The sequence below is a fragment of the Platichthys flesus genome, chromosome 20 (genome assembly GCF_949316205.1).
Source record: "Platichthys flesus chromosome 20, fPlaFle2.1, whole genome shotgun sequence".
NCBI classification, from domain to species: Eukaryota; Metazoa; Chordata; class Actinopteri; order Pleuronectiformes; family Pleuronectidae; genus Platichthys; species Platichthys flesus.
The window spans coordinates 12,619,885-12,639,573 of NC_084964.1; the positions used below are offsets into that span (position 1 = coordinate 12,619,885).

General features: G+C 42.3%; 1 protein-coding gene across 2 annotated transcripts; it reads right to left on the reverse strand.

The window, feature by feature from the left end:
• Positions 1 to 24: 24 nt before the first annotated feature.
• Positions 25 to 17,853, reverse strand: entpd1 (ectonucleoside triphosphate diphosphohydrolase 1). Of its 2 annotated transcripts, none has more exons than XM_062413942.1 (10): positions 17,678 to 17,853; positions 7,635 to 7,762; positions 6,723 to 6,840; positions 5,344 to 5,494; positions 4,843 to 5,002; positions 4,493 to 4,696; positions 3,311 to 3,568; positions 2,780 to 2,893; positions 2,543 to 2,680; positions 25 to 669 (listed from the first exon to the last, which is right to left on the reverse strand). In XM_062413942.1, the coding sequence occupies exons 1-10, from the start codon at positions 17,691 to 17,693 to the stop codon at positions 463 to 465; spliced, it is 1,494 nt and encodes a 497-aa protein (XP_062269926.1). In that variant the 5' UTR covers positions 17,694 to 17,853; the 3' UTR covers positions 25 to 462. The 2 variants fall into 2 exon arrangements, with proteins under 2 accessions (XP_062269926.1, XP_062269927.1); XM_062413943.1 differs by lacking the exon at positions 17,678 to 17,853 and adding an exon at positions 8,903 to 9,001.
• Positions 17,854 to 19,689: the final 1,836 nt, after the last annotated feature.

Here is a 19,689-nt window from a genome sequence, read left to right on the forward strand (position 1 = left end):
AAGTTAACGCAGCATTAAACATGATATAATTTCCCCAACAAACAATTTATATAAACTTGGGTTGTTTTATTTATACAGTATCACGTTCACATTACAGTTCGAAGCACACACTGTACATGCAGACTGATGTGGGTGCACACATTCAAACACACTCACGCATAAACACAGTAAACGTCCTTCAACCCGGGAAGCAGATCTCACAGCCCCAGTGTGAGAAAACAATTGTCCTCCTGAAATGTCCTTGAGTCCGTGTGAATCTGCAGGACTGTTTGTCGTGCAGCAGAGATCGACCTTCGAAATCCTCACAAAGGCTGGAAAGTGTCAAGTTGACAATCTTTATATTCACAAATTGGTAAAATAGCTCATGCCGGCACACTCACAAATCCCAACATATTCCCTTAATCACCTTCACTCAAACATACATTATATATGTTTGTTTGTGTGTGTGTGTGTGTGTGTGTTTTATATAATCTGTGGATGCTTGGAGCACCGGGGCCAGAGGGGACGCAGGCTGAAGATGAAGAGGACGAAGAGCAGTATTGCGATGACGGTGACTATGGAGACGTAGCCGGCGTAGGGCAGAGGCGGGGAGTCTGGGGCCTCGGCTGGAATCATGTTGGTCAGGTTCAGCATGTAGCCCAGCGTCCAGCCTGCGTCGCTGCCTTTTATCTGAACGTGCACAAGGAGAGGGATTGTCAACAACTGATCGCTCTGATAAACAGGAAAATTGTCTTGTAAATCATCTGCCATGGCCTTTTACAGCCACTAGATGTCAGCCTTACGGAAAACTTATGGGTGGTTTTTAGACCATATATTTTGACAATGACATTTATTCCTCCAGTAAAGTTTGGGGAAGCTGTTGTGAAGGTTTTAAATATTTTAATTTTTTTGGAAGATGATTTTACTTATTTCAACCACAAGAGATAGAGTCTTTCATCTTCATCCATCTAAATATACACAGAAATAAATACATACTGATATTTTACCCCATTTGAAACAAGAAGAACTGATTAACTGATGATTAACGGGCATTTAATCCAGGCCTGAATTATATTTAAACAATTCAGTCACAAGTTTAATTTTCCATTGTGCAGGGCAGACTTAATCCCCCATCATCACCATGCGTCACTGCTGCTGGGATGAAAATGAAGACTTCACTGAGGGGTGAGATGTAGGTTGAAAATGTCTCATATGTATATCTAAATGCCATGTCACTCTCACAGCTACATGGCATTGTTCTACCGGCGGAGTATTACGCAGGACTTCTTCCACATATTAACTTTATAGAGGCCATAAAAGAACCTTTGAATGTTCAACCTACGTGTTTAAACGTGACCCTTATCCTAACCCCACCCTTATTTAAATCCAATAAATCCTTAACTATGCGATCGGCAGCTCAATCCGGTAATGCTCTTCTTTTTCATGAAAGAATGAGACATTTGACACGTTACAGTGGGAAAAGTACTGATGTAAATAATTAAATAGACAAAAGCTGAGTCATATGTAGCTGCTTAACTGTAAAGGTCATGATATTAATAAAGAATGGTAAATGGACTGAATTCATATAATGTTTTTCCAGTCTCATCAACCACTCAGGGGGTTTTACAGTACAAGTTGCGTTTACACATTCATACAATGCCTCTGCAGCACTTTTTTTATTCATGTTCACATTCACACAGTGTTTCTATAGAGCTTTATCCAGTCACACAACATTCATACACATACATTCATGTCGTTAGACGCTTCACAATGCAGATGGGAGGAGCCAGGGATCAAACCCTCGGCCTACTGTTTTGCGAGTTCCCTTCACTTCCTCTAACATTGCGAGAAAGGGAAGGGATTAGTTTAGAAGAATCAGGCATAATGACTAGAGGGATATATGAGTGTGTGCAGTTTGGTGCAGCCTAGCTTGATGTTGGCTCTCGGTGGAGGTAGTTATGATTTAGAATATAACTTGAACTATTTAAACTTGTCTCTCCAGCATGTCCATTAGCGATATTGTGCCTATGCTGTTCAATCATGCAAATATGTAAATGTGTAATGCTTGGCTACTTTAATGACCAAGTAGCAAAAGTTAGTTCTCTGGGGGGGTTCTAGACTGAGGCAATGCTTGAGTGACATTTAGTTTTCTCTGGTATACAGAATCCGATTAAAAGGTTTAATGCCACCATAATTAATTCTTAAACTACTATTTAAAAAGATATGAGGTTCCGAGTAATATGTAAGGAATGAGGTATTGGGCCAAAGGGTAACTCTGAGGTTGAGGAACTGGCATAGCAACCTGCCAAGCTTAATCCTAAACCCTGCAAGTCTTGAAATAAACCTACACAAGGGTCGGTTAAAATCACTGATTGTTCTGGATTTCCTCACACTCACACACACACACACACACACACACACACACACACACACACACACACACACACACAAACACACACATACACACAAACACACAGAAACTGGTCAGTAGGATATGACCTCCAGTTGCGTCATGCCACCTTACTGTGAGACGCAGGAAAGGAGTGGAATGTGATCTACTGACCTTCTTGATGAATTTTATGTTGTGGTAGTTCTCTGAGGTGAAGTTGTATCCTTTGGTCAGCAAGGTGACGATGTACGTGCCTGAGAAACAGTACTCGGCCAAGTACTTCAGTTTGACTCCTGGATGCTGCTCCTTTATCTGTTCAGGCAGGTCAAAAGATCACACTCAGTCAGGACACAGATAAGGTGTGAAAATGGATTAATGTCTTCCTCTATTTGTGCATAAATATTTCCAGACCTGGTTCCAAGGGGTAGCACAGTAGCGTGATAGCCTTTCCGTGACAACTTCTAGAGGGATGGATGTGTCTGTCAGATTGAGGAAGTTCATCACGAAGTAGTAAGCAGAGAATGCCTAGGGAGAGACAGGAGGGGAGAAGAAAAAGGAAGCAGAAGGAAAATTAACATCTTAATAAAATAAGCAGTGTATAAATGCTGTAAGAGGATACATTCTCAGTATCTGACTCACACAGCTCTTCATGGCCACAGGCAATTGGATGTAGTTGGTTTTTGAAAGCAGTTCCAATGCAAGTGAACACAGTGAAGCTAATTCAGAGTAAGTAATCTAATACACCCCTCCGGAAAATTTCAAGAGAAAATCCTCAGTTCACTGCACGTCTGAAAGCAGCTTTGGCCGACTGGGATTTAAAGATCACAAGAGATAGAGGGGTTTCAAAACATACAGATATGTGTCCACAAACAGCACCCGGGCCAGCGCCTCATCGCCCACTGATACATGGATAAATAAACACTGACAGCTGTGTTACCCTACCCCAAATGGCCCCTGCAACCGTGGCTGGAAGACCTCATTGAAAGAGCACTGGCTGTATTTGCACTCTGTGAAGATGAAGATCCGTTTGACGACTTCTTGGCACTGAGAGAAGTTTCCTTTCCCCGTGTGATTGAAGGTGGCAGGAGCTCCCTGGGGTTTCCTGTCGGACACGCAGGGGCTGTCATAGAGGACGGAGTAGTTCTTTGTCTCGGTGTAACCAGGGTGGAAACAGGGATCTAATATTGTTCCTGGACCTGACTAGGAGAGAGAGTGAGATACAGAGAAGACGCTAATTGAATTTATTGTCTGTGCTGGGTCATTCCGTGTCAAATCGTCTTTGGGCCACAAGGTCACAGATCTTAGTGAAATTTGGCATGCTGATCACATGCGAACCAACGGAACCAAAGTTATATGGGTCTCGAATTCCAATTAAAGGAGACATGGGCTATGACAGGTCATTTCTCAGAGAAATTGTTATCACATCTTTTAAAAGCTCTTTTTACTGCTCCACATTTATAGTAACAGTTTGCAAATGCCAATATGAAATGAACAGCATTATGAGTGATTATATCAGTTAAAGTTGTATTGCAGAAAATACATGTTTTAATAGGGCGGCCAACTTGAGCGGCCCTTTTCTAATCGTGGGACATGCCTCACACTCCACAATCCTATATCATACCCACCCTCCCGATGTGGCGCTCTATTTAAGCTGCAAAGATTTCCCATCTCTCCATTTGCTAGTCAATACTTCTGCTTCCCTACGTCAGTATTGCTTCCTGTTGATTCAGCCCCTCCACCAGCCAAGCAACCACCTATAGGCTCCGGCAATGTAATGCTCATCCCTCCGCATTATCTCTTAGCAATCATAGCTGGGAAAGTGAGGAAGGCCCAGCCTATAGATGCCAAACTCTAACTATGTTCTGCCGTTCTGAGACGTTGATGCAACAAATTTGTTTTTGCTCAAGATTGTTTATGTTGGTCATGAACATTTTGAGTCCACCAATGAAGTTGTAAACCGGGTTAGCCCATATCTCCCTACATTAGGGTGCAAGACACATGATTTTGGTTTCTATGACATGTCCTGATTTCATACAGAATGACCCTATTCTTGTATATTAAGTCTTGCATGTGAAACTCGAATAATCTCAGATTGAATTCGAGAAGTGTATGTCTGAAGTTTACCTTAGTCTGTTGTGCCAGTGTCTTCCGTAGTGCTTGGTCTTTCCCGTAACACAGGAAGCTGTGGGTGTACAGGTTGTAGTCATTACCGTAGAGCCGGAAGGCGACGCCGTTGTCGGGGGACTCGGATCCGTCAAAATTGTCGGATACAAAGCTAATTTGAGTGGAGGCCCCGCCAAGGTCGAGGGCGCCTCTGGTTTGCAAGTTCTGCAGCAGAGACATAAAGGCTGGGAAGTCAGTGCACGGCAAGAGAGAGGGGACAAGCTTGCATGGGACATACATCCTGTGTGTGTGTGTGTGTGTGTGTGTGTGTGTGTGTGTGTGTGTGTGTGTGTGTGTGTCTGTGTGCAAACCTGTTTGAGACGATCGTCCAAGTAGTTGACCGTGACCCAGCCGAAGGCGCCCTCTTCCTGGCCGCTGAGGATTCTCGCTCCCTGAAAGGAAAAGGGGAACTTTTGCAGCGCTTCCTCCACAGCCTGAAAGACCTTCGTCGACGCCGAGCTGTTCTCTAAACTGCATGAACCCACAACAAAAATGTATTAGATTGATTCACATCAACAAGTCAATCAATACAGCAGCACATAAATAATAAATAGTCTGACTCTTATGTAATGCACTTGGCAGCAACATATTCAGGGCTCAGGCAGTGAAGTTCACGTTTAGATAAATCACAGAACGGGGGTGGAAATCACTCTAGGAGGTCTCACCTCCACTCTTACGGAGGTGAGGCCTTGGATAACGTCGCACTATAGTGTCACATGATCAGGCCGATGGTGGCTCTTGTTTTTCTTTCTTTCTTTCTGTATGCATGATTTAGGTTTGATTATGTGGATGACTGCAAAAGTGAACCGTACTTAAGTAATCTCATCCCCGCAGTGGCACCCAGGTAAAGAGGGGTCTCGCTGTGTCTCTTTACAGGCACCTTCTGCCTGGCATGCTCCAAGCACTTTGTCAGAGACTCCCCGGCTTTCCAGGGAGCAGACGCGTAGCTGGAAATACCTGGACCTGCACGAAGAACAAAACAGTAAGGTGAAGTCTTTCATTCATTCTTTATTTAGTGACCCTAAACCTAGCAGGAGGAAACGTTGGGTTGTCGTGAAAACTTCTTTTGAGTACATTAAGTCCAGCAATCATTTTCATTGTCTAACTTGCTTGTTTTTTAATTAATAATGAAAAAATCAAATCTGGACTGTAAAATCTTTTTTAGAATTCATGAATATTTAGTGCAGACAAGACAACTTGTTCATAATTCAGCTTGAAAATTGCTTTTTGGTAAATCATTTGTGTCATGAATTTATAATGAACTGAAACAAAATGCAAGGAAATTGTTAATAAACAGATTCTTTCATATTCTTGTAAAATAATCCATCAGGTCTGGATTTTGAAATGCTAATGAGTTTCAAATGGCCCTGAAGATTTACAGCTAAACAGTTTAGAGCCGAAATGATTAGTCAAATATTTGACTGGTGAAGGGACAGGAACATTCATCTGCAATGATTTTAATAATCATCTGTTCATCATTCTTTAAGCTAAACTACTAATTATCCAGCTCTAGCTCCACCAATGTGAGGATTTTCTGCTTTTGAGAACTGAATGTTCCAGAGTGTTTAACTAAATAAAGACATTTGATGACGTCACCTTGAGCTTCATGAAGTTGAGCAATTATTTCTTCATTAATCCAGAAAATAATTAGTCGCACTGTACAGATTTAATTTGTGTGTAAACACAGATGGACGACATGACAGCTTCCTTAAAACTGATACCAAAGGGTCTTGATGACCCCCTGGGGGCTGGCTGCAGTACAGGTCATAAACCTTGCCTCCTCCATGTTAGTGGATGGAAGATAAATAAAGTAAACAAAGTATCCGTCTTTCTCAAAGTGAACATTTTTTTTTGGGGGAGAAAGTTGTGTGGCAGTGGAATTTTTTAGAGTAATTTCTGTCTACTTGGAGGAAGTGGACATGTGTCGTTAGTCTTTATATACAGTAAAGCAACAAAAGTAAAATGCTCAATTAGTGATCTATGACGCATGAAACAGTGATAATAAATCCATCGTTAACAACTAATTATCCATTATAAAGTTTGTCATATTAGAAGGTGCTACGAACACATTTATATCACAAGATATTATGTAAATGTAATCTCACTTGGATATTTGCATCAGTGAGCTTTAGTGGCTGTACACCTGCATGTGGGTTTCTGTGTAACACATTGTGTGCAGCAAATTTCTTACCTTCGACTTTGCAGGAGAGCGTCTGCTCAACTCTGCCAGTGTTGTTATCTTTTTCTGCAGGCCACTCGTAGATATACAGAGCCGTGTGGGAGGATCCAGCGTCCAGCACGATTCCATACTGTGACAGAGAGAGAGAGAGACTGTCAGGAATCCAAGCTCACTGCTCAGGAATGCTAACCCAGGCTGACTCCAGTTCAGATATAAAGATCAAACGCCAAGCAGAACGATATGAGGGAGATGATCCTCCACTTTACGGTATGCTTCATGCCAGATGTGAAATAAAGTTTGTGTATGTGCAACAAGGCAGGATTCATTGGCCTGCAGCCCTGCACAATGCACAACATGCATCATGAGACGGAGGAAGATTTCATCAGCACAGTAAAGAGTTGAGTAGTGTTTGGGGTTTTTCTGTGCTAAATCTGTACTTTTTAAAGATCACGGTTAAAGATAATAATTGTTTATTGGAGGCTGAAAGGCTTATTGGAAGCTGAAATTTACCATATCAGCTGTTGAGAGTTTTGGCATCGAATTTCAGTACCCTACCCAAATGATGACTCTATAATCCAATGACAAAGTTCTTATGGAACTATTACTATATCAGCGATATATTTCCATCTGTGCAGATAAACAAAGTGATTAACGTATTCAATAAAACAGTAGCACCACAGAGAATATATAACTGTGAGAGTCAGCTGGGCTTGTATTTTAGGGCTACACCAAATTTTGATTTAATATCCTGATCATTATTCACTGGCCATATCTGGTGATGGGTTTGTAGAACCAGTGCTGCAGTTTGAGGTCCCAGTGCCAAAGAGACCATATGTGGCTTTTGGACTTTAGAGTCAGATCCCCCTGTAATGCACACACAGAGAGCAGGCTACAGCCACTTGGTGATTTCCCTCCATACCTTACCTTGTACTTTTGGGGGAGAGGCCTGTTCTGCAAAACTGCTACCGTCACCAAGGCAACGATCGCTATGACACCAATCACAGAGAAGATGATGGTCACCGGCGTGTGCCAGGGGTTCTTCTCTTTCATGTCTGAGAGCGGGGGCGTAAAGACAGGCAGACAGGAAGGAGAGGCGAGGGGGTTCGTCGGGGGGTAGACGTGGTAAACAAGGATTGGAGGGAGGGGGGGTGGGGGTACGAATCGGAAAGAGAGACAGAGGAAGGGGTGTGTGCGTTAGGCAAGTCTTGGATCCAGATGTTGAGTGATGTCACAGCATGTGCGTCTGATAGAGAGGCTGTCGTGGGGGCTGCAGAATGTGTTTAACCGTATTATTTTGTAACCCAGGACTACAGATGGAGTTCTGGGTTGGAGTATCTGAAATCACAACAAGCTGCTCATTGACTCTGAAGGTGGGCTGAGGTGATTGCAGCCGCAGGACATTTTGAAAGTATTTCTCTGACACTGAAAGATCGACAGAGATTCCCACTTTTTAAAAATGTTTAAAAGGGTTACCCGCTAGGGTTTTATCACCACAAACATGAGAAGTACGGGCCTCAATCAAAAAGATAACTTGTGTAGCGCAATGGAAACGCAGAGCTACTGGAATTCAAGGTAGAGACATGATCAGTGATTAATCATCTCAACATCCTGTTAAAGGGATTTTTCTAATCTCTGATATATTTGACTCCCTCGGGCGCTACTCTGTTTGGTTTGCGTTCCTTCCTAAGCACTCATTGACTTTCCACTGTTGATCGATGGGATTTGACACACACATGCACACACACGCACACACACACTATATATATATATATATATATATATATATAAATATATAACAAAAAATATAACTTTTTTTCCGCATGTTTCTTAAGGGACAGATAAGGGTGTTGCAATCTGTATGCACATGGCTATTGTGATAGAAAAAAGACTGATGGACAACCCTTATCTGCTACACAAACACACACTGTCTCTGTCGAACACACACACACACACACACTCACAGACACACACAGCTGTTTGATAATTACCAAGGTAGATACTGGCAGACGGTGTCCAGGTGAACATCACACAGAAGTAAACACAAATTGTTGAAACAGAGCTGTCTATAAAAGTACAGTACACACACACAGACACACACTGACCTTTGTCTACTGTGGGAAAACACAGACAATCTGAAGCGTACAGTACGTCAAAGCTCCCACAGTGAGCAGAGCAGAGAGACAAGTACTTACCTCTGTCGTCTACTTCAATGAACTTACCACTGGCAGGGGAGAGGGAGGGAGAGAGAGAAGGAGAGAGAGAGAGAAAAGAGAGCGAGAGAGAGAGGGAGAGAGAGAGAGAGAGAGAGAGAGAGGGAGAGTGAGAAAGAAAAGAGCACGAGAGAGAGAGAGGGAGAGAGAGAGAGAGAGAGAGAGAGAGAGAGAGGGATAGTGAGAGGGAGGGAGGGTGAGGAACGGTTAGAGAGAGTGGAAGTGGAAGGGAGAGGAAAAAATGTGAGAGCAGGAAGAAGAAAGAATGAACGGAGGGGAGGTAGAACGGGTGATAAGAAGTGGAAAGATTTTTGTTTTTTCCATCGTGGCCGGACAGAGGGTTAGAATGAAGCTGTGTGTTTGTGTATTTCTGGCCGAGCGGCTCTGAAGAACCGAGTTTTTGCATTTCCCCCCCGAGCCGGGGCAATGCAGCCGGTCACTATGGAGACGCAGCTAAAGTGTGTTTCTGCGTGTGTCAGTGCACTCTCGAGTGTTTTGGAATCCCTTAAAAGGATCTCTCTCTGTCTCTGTCTCTGTCTCTGTCTCCGTCTCTGTCTCTCTCTTTCTGAGAACGAATGAGAGCACTACTCCCTCCCCCTCTCTCCCTCTGTTCATTCTGTGGGATGTGTAGGAGGGAGGGGAAGTGGGGGACTCCCTTGTTTAGCCATTTTTTTGTTACTGGCAGGCTGTGATGTCATCTCTGTGACGGATTGGGATCCCCGGCTTTTCTCTGAGGCTCCCACTGTATGCGTGTGTGTGTGTGTGTGTGTGTGTGCGTGTATTTGTGAGTGTGCCTATTGGAGTGAGAAGAAAGAGGTTGCGGGAGAGCCAGTGTGTGTGCAGACCCAAAACATGACCAGCCTGCAAATGTGTTGATCCATTCACACATCCATTCTTTTACTTTCCCATCTCACTTAACTCACAAACACTATTAAAACATGCACTGGAGTACGTGTGTTAATTTAACACTTATTACTGCTGATTGACTTAAGGAAATGGAAACTCACACAAACGCACACACACACACACATGCACGCACACACGTACACAAAGTCAGTGTTTATGCTGGAAAAGGTCCCAAGGTAGTAACGAAAACAAGCACTCACACAAACACAGCAACAAGAAAGAATTCTATAATTGTTTGACCGTTTCCAAGTAAACAGCCAAAGTTCATATCCTTTCTTCAACATCGCCCCAATCCCTGTTTGAACTTTGTCCCAATTTGAACTCTTTTATCTTTGTCATAGTTGCCAGCGTAGTATCCCTGTCCGTCTCATATGAAAGTTAAATTCACAAGAATGTATCTCCGGGCTTTAAATTACTACGACATACATGTTAAGAATAAACATTTCAAAGCAACATCAGACTTCAATAAGCAAAATAAATACAGAGAGATGTTTGTATACCTGTGTGTGTGGTCGCTAAATGATTTATGATCCTCCATAGGATCGACCCTCTGAAACTTAAACCCCTTCTGACACGAGCCATAAAACAGGTATGTGTTGCGGTGTCACTCTCAGGCTTCTAAGTGGATGTTTCCTGATTGGATTTAGGTTCACTGATCGTCTCCAGTGTTGCCAGATAATGCAATTAAATCTGGACAAATCAGACGTCAAACAAGAGGCGATTACCAGAGCTGACTGGTACAAATCAAACAAATAAGCCCATCCACATAAAGCATGCTCACTTCACAGAAAATCTAAACTAAAATACCAATTCATGCTGTTTTGTTCTGATCATTTTCTTATCTTTTTTAAGAGTTTTGCAGAATTTCCTTTACTTAATTTTACATTTATTACTATTCAGTAAATGCATGTGTTAAAAAAGCAGTTACATCAAACTGTTGATGCGACTTGGACTTACAAGTACTCTGAACGAAAAAAGGACTTTATCAAAACTAAAGATTTTAGAGAAGTTCAAAATTTGAAAAACGCAATTTGTTCTTAAATATAAACCTGTCGAATTCAGTTACTTGAAAATGGACAAATCTAAAAATTCTTTCACACAAAAAGTGAGAAAGCTATTGGTGTCAAAACCATAGGTCAAACCATCAGACAAGACGACTTTCAGTGGGAAGACTGGACTCATCAAAGATTTTCTTGCAACCACAATGCAGCGAAAACAAAGCCATTAAAAAATGCATTGCCAAACAATGTGTGCCAGGATTTGTAATATAACGTTTTCACACGCTGTTTGTCGAGCGCATATACAATTTATGAGAACATCTGCGATATATCCGTTGGTCGAGGTAAACAACAACCATATGAACAATAGATGACTCCATTAATGACAGCTGACTGCAGCTTTAAGAAACACGTGGTGTTTACAGCCCAAATCCAATGCTACGAGCTGGGAATGTGGTTACAGTAGAGCTGTAAAGAATTCCTGAGTTGACCTGAGGCTCACCCGTCGCTCCGCTTGCTATTAAATCTGAGTTAAGCAACAGATGGCACACTTCCTTTCAAAAGTCTTTCTTTCGTTTGCGTTCAGACAACTCACCTCGTTGTGTAATCCCTTATGCGATTGCAATGTTGTTGGTAGCCGACTAAACAGATACAGACACCCAGCCACAAGCGCATGTCGAGACAGAAAACAGGGCTTACCTGCACCAAATTAGGAGCATGAAATCATCGGGTGACTCTCTTGGAAGAACAACAGAGATTCCAGCAACGGGTTCACAGACAACACAAACACACATCTGTACTTGAGGAAATTTAATGACACAATGCATTCCTTTATGATCACAACCTCGTGCCTAACCTCAGGCCTTATCCGAAATCTACTTGAATACCCCCAAAAACAAGTTGAAACCTTCAAAGAGCCACATGGAGGAGGGAGCGCTGAGCAAAAATGCCCCAAAGGTGTCCTCAGCCAACAAATGCAGACACACAAATACACCGCTTTATACACAGGCGCGCAGATTTGCATTTAAACAAGTCCACACCAACAACTGCAAGAGTTAGGCCGAGTAAGGCTTAACTCCCCCAAAATGATATTGGGAATTTTATGCTGAAGCTTTTTGTGGCTTATCTTTCTCAGTATAGGAAGCAAAGACGATATTTTAATTGAGTATGTTTGATCTCGTAGAAACTAAAAGTTATATGTTGTTAAACCAGGGATGGAGGATATGTCAGCAGTCCAAAAGTGAAGCCAAATCATTTTGATTGCCCCCCAGGTGGCTGGATGCAGTTACGTTCATAAACCACCACCTCCATGTTAGTAGACGGGACATGGAGCAAGCTATAAAGTAAAATTACATGTTCAATACATGGTTTCTGTAATTTTAGATAGTTCTTATCACATTGGTGTTTTGCTTTAATTAGTCATTTGGAAAAAACTGGTCAAAACGTCTTGATTGACTGAGACTACTCAAAGTCTGACATTGAACGAATTCGTCGGAAGGAAGTGGAGACGCGTCGTGCATCTTTTTTATGCAGTCTATTGTTTAAACCAATAAAGTACTTGCATTGTCTTATAAAGTAATGAGATTCTGAATGTATCTGTGATTCACAGTTGCTTTATACTGTCTTTAGGTCATTTTATTCCAGCAGGAGACACGTTAATAAATCAACAGCCCCCTTATTAATCCTCTGCATCATGAAACTTCTGTCCAACATTGTTTGTAGTTTTTCAGTGGTGTTGGTCGTTTACTAAACGTAGGGTAAGTAGTTAAATTCCCGGCTACTCAAAACATCGGACAAGACACTTCAACCTGACATTGGATTAACGATAGAGTTGAGTTTTTATGGGTGAATGTGTATCGTAGTTTTAAGTGCTTGGAGAGATTGTTAGGACTTGAAAAGTGCTGTTAAACATGACATCTATAAACCATATCCACCCACCCCCGTCCACCCCTTCTCCTGCTGGAGCCGCCTTTGGTCAACACAGACGGACGACATCACTCATGCGCGCCACAGTCTTTCCATCTCTGAGCTTTCTGTAAACAAAAATGTATTGTTAAGGTGAGGACTGGATGGTTCCCACTGTGGTCAAGGGAAGACAGAGCGGTGGGAAAGCACCAGCAGAGGAATAGAGGTGGAAAACATACTAACGTCTGCAATCAATCAGTGGATCTCTCTGACACCTTTAGTGTAATGCAAATATTGAAAAACTCTACGGATTAAAAGTATTTTAGTGAGCAAGGCGAATAAAGAAAAAGCTTAAGTATGTAGTCCATCAAAGTTTTGGTTAGAAGGAAGCAGGTAGTCTGAAAAGGCGTACAGGTCTCGAGATTCACGTATAGCTTGCAGAGGGATGTTTAAATGAAGAACATTTAGAGTATTTACGTAGAAAAAACTACAGCCAACAACTGACACACAAAATACCAGTCAGAGCACGAAACTATTTTCATTTAACACACACACATTTGTGTCAAATGTTCGTGCAGCTATCCTTATTAGGACTTTGAGTTGACTTTCTTTCATTGTGGACAGCCTAATCAAAACCAAATCCCTCACCTTAAGAATGATAAAGTCATGACTAACTCACCTTACACTAATCACAATTCACATCTCACCACTAATGTTAACCAGGACCTCAGAAATGACATTTTGCGACATTATCACCGGGCTTTGGTCCCCACGAGGTACATTGTTCCTGAATAGGTCAGTGTTTATCCTGCAGAAGGTCCCTAAGAAGGCCACAAAAACACACACACCGACATACACACATTCTTCCTGCCTGATGTTGACCATTAACAATATTCATCCCCTAATCCTTAGACTTTAATCATCACAGAATGTAATGTTTACCACAACCTAACCCTGTATTTGTTTAGTCTGTTTGCAAAATGTAAACAGAAAGCAACATTTGGGAACGTCCTCAAAATGAATCTTAATATCATTTTGATTGTCCACAGACAACATCTTTGTTTTCCCCAATGTGCCCTTGGATTAAGTGGAATCTTGCTAGGGAAGTGTGTGATGCTTTACAGACATCTTCACACACAAACAACCAGGAGCCTTCGGCTATAAGAAGCTAGCTGGCTACTATCATGTCAGAGGCAAAGAGATTAGCTTCTAGAATATCTGCTCCTCTGTTCACAACTGCTGTGGCTTCAGATGGTCCCAGTCTGGCAGTCAGTCAGGAGTCCTGCACTGGTCTATTTCTGCCAACCTGCACCTGAGAAGCTCTGTTCCAGAACTTACCAGTTACCCACAACTATCTGCAGGTCAAAACTTGACCCGCCTGGACCCTCTGACATATGACCTGCGACCCAACCCATCCTCCGGAATCAAACACGCATACACAGTCTCTAACATCAGTTCAGCTATGGCCTCCTTGTCCCCCCCCCCCCCCCCCCCCGTTTTGTGGTTAACTGTGTTCATGGAAATGTATCATTCTATTTTGCACCAGTGCTACCACAGATGTCTACGTGTTTCCTCAGTCCTCAGCAGCAATGCTACCGGAAACACGCTGTGGTGATAAAAAGCTGATTTTTTTGGGCCGCTTTTTTTAACGAAGCCGCTGAGACTCTAAATCAGATTAGCCGTATCAACTGCTTTACACTTTTTGGTTTGACCTAAGATTACGAAACCTAAGATTACGAAAAGTGGATGGGACAAGGGCAGAACTTAAAAGTCAGAGCACACATCAAATATATGTATCTCTGGTTTCTGTCTGTGGGTACTTTTTTATCACAATGTATTTTGAAGTGTTTGATGTTTTGTTTTAAATGGTTATTCTATGCTGTAAAACAGGGTGAAACATCATGATTGACCGCTGAGACTTACTTGCGATTGGTTCGAGCTTGAACATAATGGAACCTGGATACCGCGGCTCCATCCCTTAATCGGTCCTGTGCAGACTATTAACTTCTGGGCGAAAGGAGGAAGTGGAGACCCATTGTCCAATCTTATGTACAAACTGTGTTCTAAACTTTACAAAAACCAAGTCTAAAGTTCAAAGTGACGTACAATCACCAGTACGACCAAATATAAGCCAACACATATACGTAAAAAAGTCAAGTTCATAATTTGGTTACAACATAGGAAGAGAACGAGAGAAGAAGTGAGGGGATGTTTTGAACCAGCACATCCTACGCGGAGCTGTTACTCTGCATTCAGCGATGAGTCAAAGGACGAGACTGTAGGGGATCAACTGTGCGGCCTCATAATGATGGGAGAACAAGACAACTACGTCCCTGTGAGGCAGGTCGTAAATTTGCTGCCATGCTCTGGCGGTTGGGCTCTAACAAATCATGAGCCTGTGAGTGGATTCATGCACACGAACACTGAAGGCCTATTGGATGTGTTACTTAGGCGGAGTCACCACATGTCCCGTAAAACAACACAGTGAAGCAGGCATTGAAATCCCCAAATTAGCAAGACCAGAGTATAAAAATACTTCTGTGACATAAAGCGTGACATATATTGTTTTTGTACAAGTTAAACCACTTGTTGTAATTTGGCACTAGTGCAAGGGACTAAATTAGAAACAATGGGAGAACGAATCGTAATCTGAAATGACAAATAACAGTCGTCAAACAGTTGCAATGGAGTGAACGTAAAAAGTCGGAATAAATATAGGTTATTCCTTATGTTACTTATTATTGACGACAAGGATGTTATATTTTCACTAGGATTTATTTGTGTATTAGCAGGATTACTCAAGGAAAACTGGGCAGATTACTATGAAATTTTGTTGACAAATGCGGGACAGGTCAGGGAAGAATGTTATAAATTTTGGTGAGGATCAAAGGGCCACAGGTCGGATCAAGGAATTTAAATCTTAAATGTATGGACCTTGATTAGAAAAAAAAACTGAGATTAATGCGCGTGCACATGAATTTGGTGCAGATCCAGACCTGGATCTAGTAAATTTAAATGTAGTTTCATTAGGGGACTGTTGGGCCTTGTCAGAGGAATGTGCTCTCCAGAGTAGAATTCTATTTAAGTCTATTTAAGTTTTGCTTACATGCTCCAACCTGTTGGTACAATCTAATGATCAAGACTTTTATTTAATTTGTATTAATAGCCGGAGATAAAACAATAATTACAACAGAAAGGACTTTACAGTATGGCCTTACACTAATTTAAAAACCTATAAAAAGTTGTATGCACTTCTCAGCCATTCTAACAAACACAGCGCTGTGCCTCGGAACACACTGTCCTTGAACTGTCAGTGAGCTTCTCCTTTCAACCTTTTCCTATTAATCAGACAGGCTTTTGTTTGTACCATGACTGACCGAGCAGCTTTATAAATACCAAGCGGATGTGAAACCGCACAGAGAAAAGCCGTCGGACACTTCCTGTAAAAAGGGAACCTCTAGACGGAATCACGGGACACGAAGGGAAGCGTTTCTGCTCGTCACAGGGAAGTGTGGTCCTGTCCCCAGTGGTGTTCAGACCAGTTTGACCTCGCCCACAGGACACACTGACCCTAAGCTTCAGCAGAGAGGAAAAATAATCACATTTACTGTGTTTCTCTCAAGTGTGTTGCTGAACATCCCTCCCCGGGATGAAATAATAGCCCCGCCATCTGATTTAATTTCCACAATGGTGTTTACTTTCGAAGAGAACCAGTGGCTTTATCTTGACAGTTTAGAAATGGTCATCAATCATGTAATATAAGCAAGTTTGACTTTAGAATACATGTTTGAGATTATCCAAACTTCCTTGAATTCATAGATATCCACGTTATCTAAAACAAACCTTTTTAGGTGAGCTCAGATGGTGTTTAAGGGTAGAGTCGACCAAATTGCGGCAGCACAATCAGAAAAATGATGTGTAACCAAGTTTAATTTGTCCAAGTTTTGAAATTTTCTTCCTCAAATTCTTGAATTTGAATTGGTCACAGCTATAAGGTTCACCTATGTTGTTCTGGGTTTGGTACAGAAATATTTTTTAAATAAAATGATACGAAATAAAATAATGTCACACAAAACAAAACACAAATTTGATCTTTATAATTTTGCTGCACTGATCCCTACATCAGGAACCAGATGCCTTGTCCTGACAGGTTGGATCAGACATCTGTCGCTCACAATGACCAAAAGTGACTTTTATACGTTTGCATTTTTTGCTGTCTTCCAATTCTTGAATTCACAGAACGATCCCTTCAGCTGAAAAGTGAACCATTTTTTTTTTTTAAAGTTAACTTAATAATAAACATAGGTATAGTCTTTTTCTCCATTTTTGTCGATCACACAGAAGACTAGAGGTCGCAGACGTCACATGAGTTACTGTTTCTTTCCCTGATTGGATGAACAAATGTTACTTGACACTGGTCAACAAATGGTTCATACCGAGCATGAAATCTGGAACCGTAATTAGCTAATTGCTTTATGGAGCACTTGATGGATCGTCAGATACATATAAACTTTAACCCTCCCCCCAAAGCATTGAATCAATCAGATCATGTTGCACAATTACCCTCAGTCACATGCACTTTACCTGATAAACCACCATAAACCCCCGTGTGAACTGAAACTGCTCTGGTTATCCTGAGTCAAAGAATAACACAGACCCTCAACCCCCCCTCCTAAATCCTGCATGTACACACACACACACACACACACACACACACACACACAAATACACAGGCACCTGCTTATGTCACCGGTGCGCACACTCAGGCATATGCAATGGAAAAGTCACACACCTGCCCCACACTGCTTCTACAAAAGAACACACACTCACCTGAAACATGACTGCTGGTACATCCTATTGCTGGATACTGGGAGATACGGATTTCCTGTGTGTTTGTGTGTGTATGTGTGTGCATGTGTGCATGTGCCATTCATAGCAGTACACCTACCTCTTTGTGCGGACATGGGCTCTTTCTCAGCAGCAACACAATGCTCTTTCTATTCTTTGCCTCTCTCTCTCTGTCTCTCTCTCTCTTTCTCTCACTCTCTTTCTCTTCCACTCTCTTTCTCTCTGGTAACACAGCCCTCACTCTCCCCAGTGTAACGTTGTTTCAGCACCTCCTTTCACATACTCTCGCTTATTAAGGGCACCGGCTTTCCTCCTCCCTCCTGCTCAGCCCACTCCCCTCCTACACGAGCGCCTTTCGCTGTGCCTTCTGTCTCACCCCCTCTCTCTCTCTCTTTCCCTCTACACCTTTGTCATTCTGTCACTTTTTTACTCCCTCGCCCCGGCATTTGCTCTTTTTCCCCCTCCATACTTTCTGCATCTCTCTCCTCTTCCACGAGTCTTTTTTATCACTCTCCTTCTGCCTCTCTTTCTCACTGTCATTGTCTCTGTCTTGTAAAGTGGGTCAAACATGAAAGCAGTGTTAGATCTGAATGGAAGCTGGAGCCGGAGCTGGAGGGATATTGGAGAAAAAGCAGCGGGCGAACTAAAGTCTTCTTGCTTCAATTCTTGATACCCAGCTCCCTCATTTTTTATAGATCTAATCTTAACTTTGCGAGGGGGGGAATATTGCCTCTTAATGGCTCTCAGGAAGTCTTTGAGATCAAATGCAGAGCCTCTAAAGTTACGTTTTAAGAGCTGTTGAGTAAGGTTTCTGGAGCAGCAGGCGGCTTTCAGTGCAGGATGATAAAGAATCCCTTGAGTCCAGGTACGCGGCATGGACGCTGCCACCTGTAGTGTATGCACGTGCTTGTTACACATATTTATCAAGGCTGAACAATCTGTTTTTAAGTCCAATTCCAATTCACACAGCAGGATACAACCTGGTAATAAACCTCCACTCCTCAGCACTGGTTGTATGAGAATAATCTGCCACCATCAGCAGAATATGGTTAATATATGGGTGTGATCAGTATGCATGCTAATGTGCAGAGAGCAATCTGCACAAGTGGTGTTGTGGAATGCTTTGTGGACCTCTCCCAGTGTTTCGTGCATTGCTGGGAATGGAAACACACATTATTATGGCAACGCTAATCCCCGCTGATTGATATTTTGAAGGACATGCAAAGTATCTCCTTCAAGACGGCAGCAATGTCCTAATGCTCTGCTTGAATCTACCAACGCTCCATCAGTCTGTCACTAAATATGAATATCATCATTAGCCAAGGAAAATAACTGTGCTCAGCGGGCCGGGGATTTTCTGCCTTCGCTACTTTCTCTTTGAGTCGGAACACCCCTACATACATCCCCTCCATTGGTCCTTGTGTCCCTCATCGTGGTGAATTTACTCAATTAAAGTAATGGAAAAAGTTGTTAAGTTTAAATTAGGATCATAGACGTGAATAAAAATGGACGTGGACTCCAGTAACTGAAGTGAAGCCAATAGATAGTGTCTGAAACCTGTATTCTCTCGGATGACCAGCAGGGGCTCGACTTCATTTCAGAACTCTTCTACGGTAACTGTAGAAGAAAATGTCCTTACCTCTCACTTGATTTTAAAGTAAGTAAAAATGTTCCCAAGGGGTTTATCCTCTCAATTGCAAGTTTCAAATACGAACAGTATGCACTGGGACATGTATACCCTGTGATTGACATCTAATACCGTCCAATGGGTGCAGGTTGCAGGTGTAGCTGGGCGGGCAAGAAGTAGATGTCATCACAATGGGTTTCCCCTTTGCCAATTTGATACTTGGGCTCCCCTCCTTGCAAAACTTCTGGGTATAAAGCAACACTGTTACACAATGACATGTACACACAACATAACGCAACATTCCAACAGCTGGTATGACCTTCCAATTTTAACTAATTGAAAAAGTCATGGGAAATACTGTCAACTATTAGCATTAACACAACAGCCCGGGGTCACGCAACCTGGGTTAAAACTGTGTTAATGAAAACACGGTGGACCACAGTCATATAACCAGTCAGCACATTGTGCGCACTTAGCCAGAGATG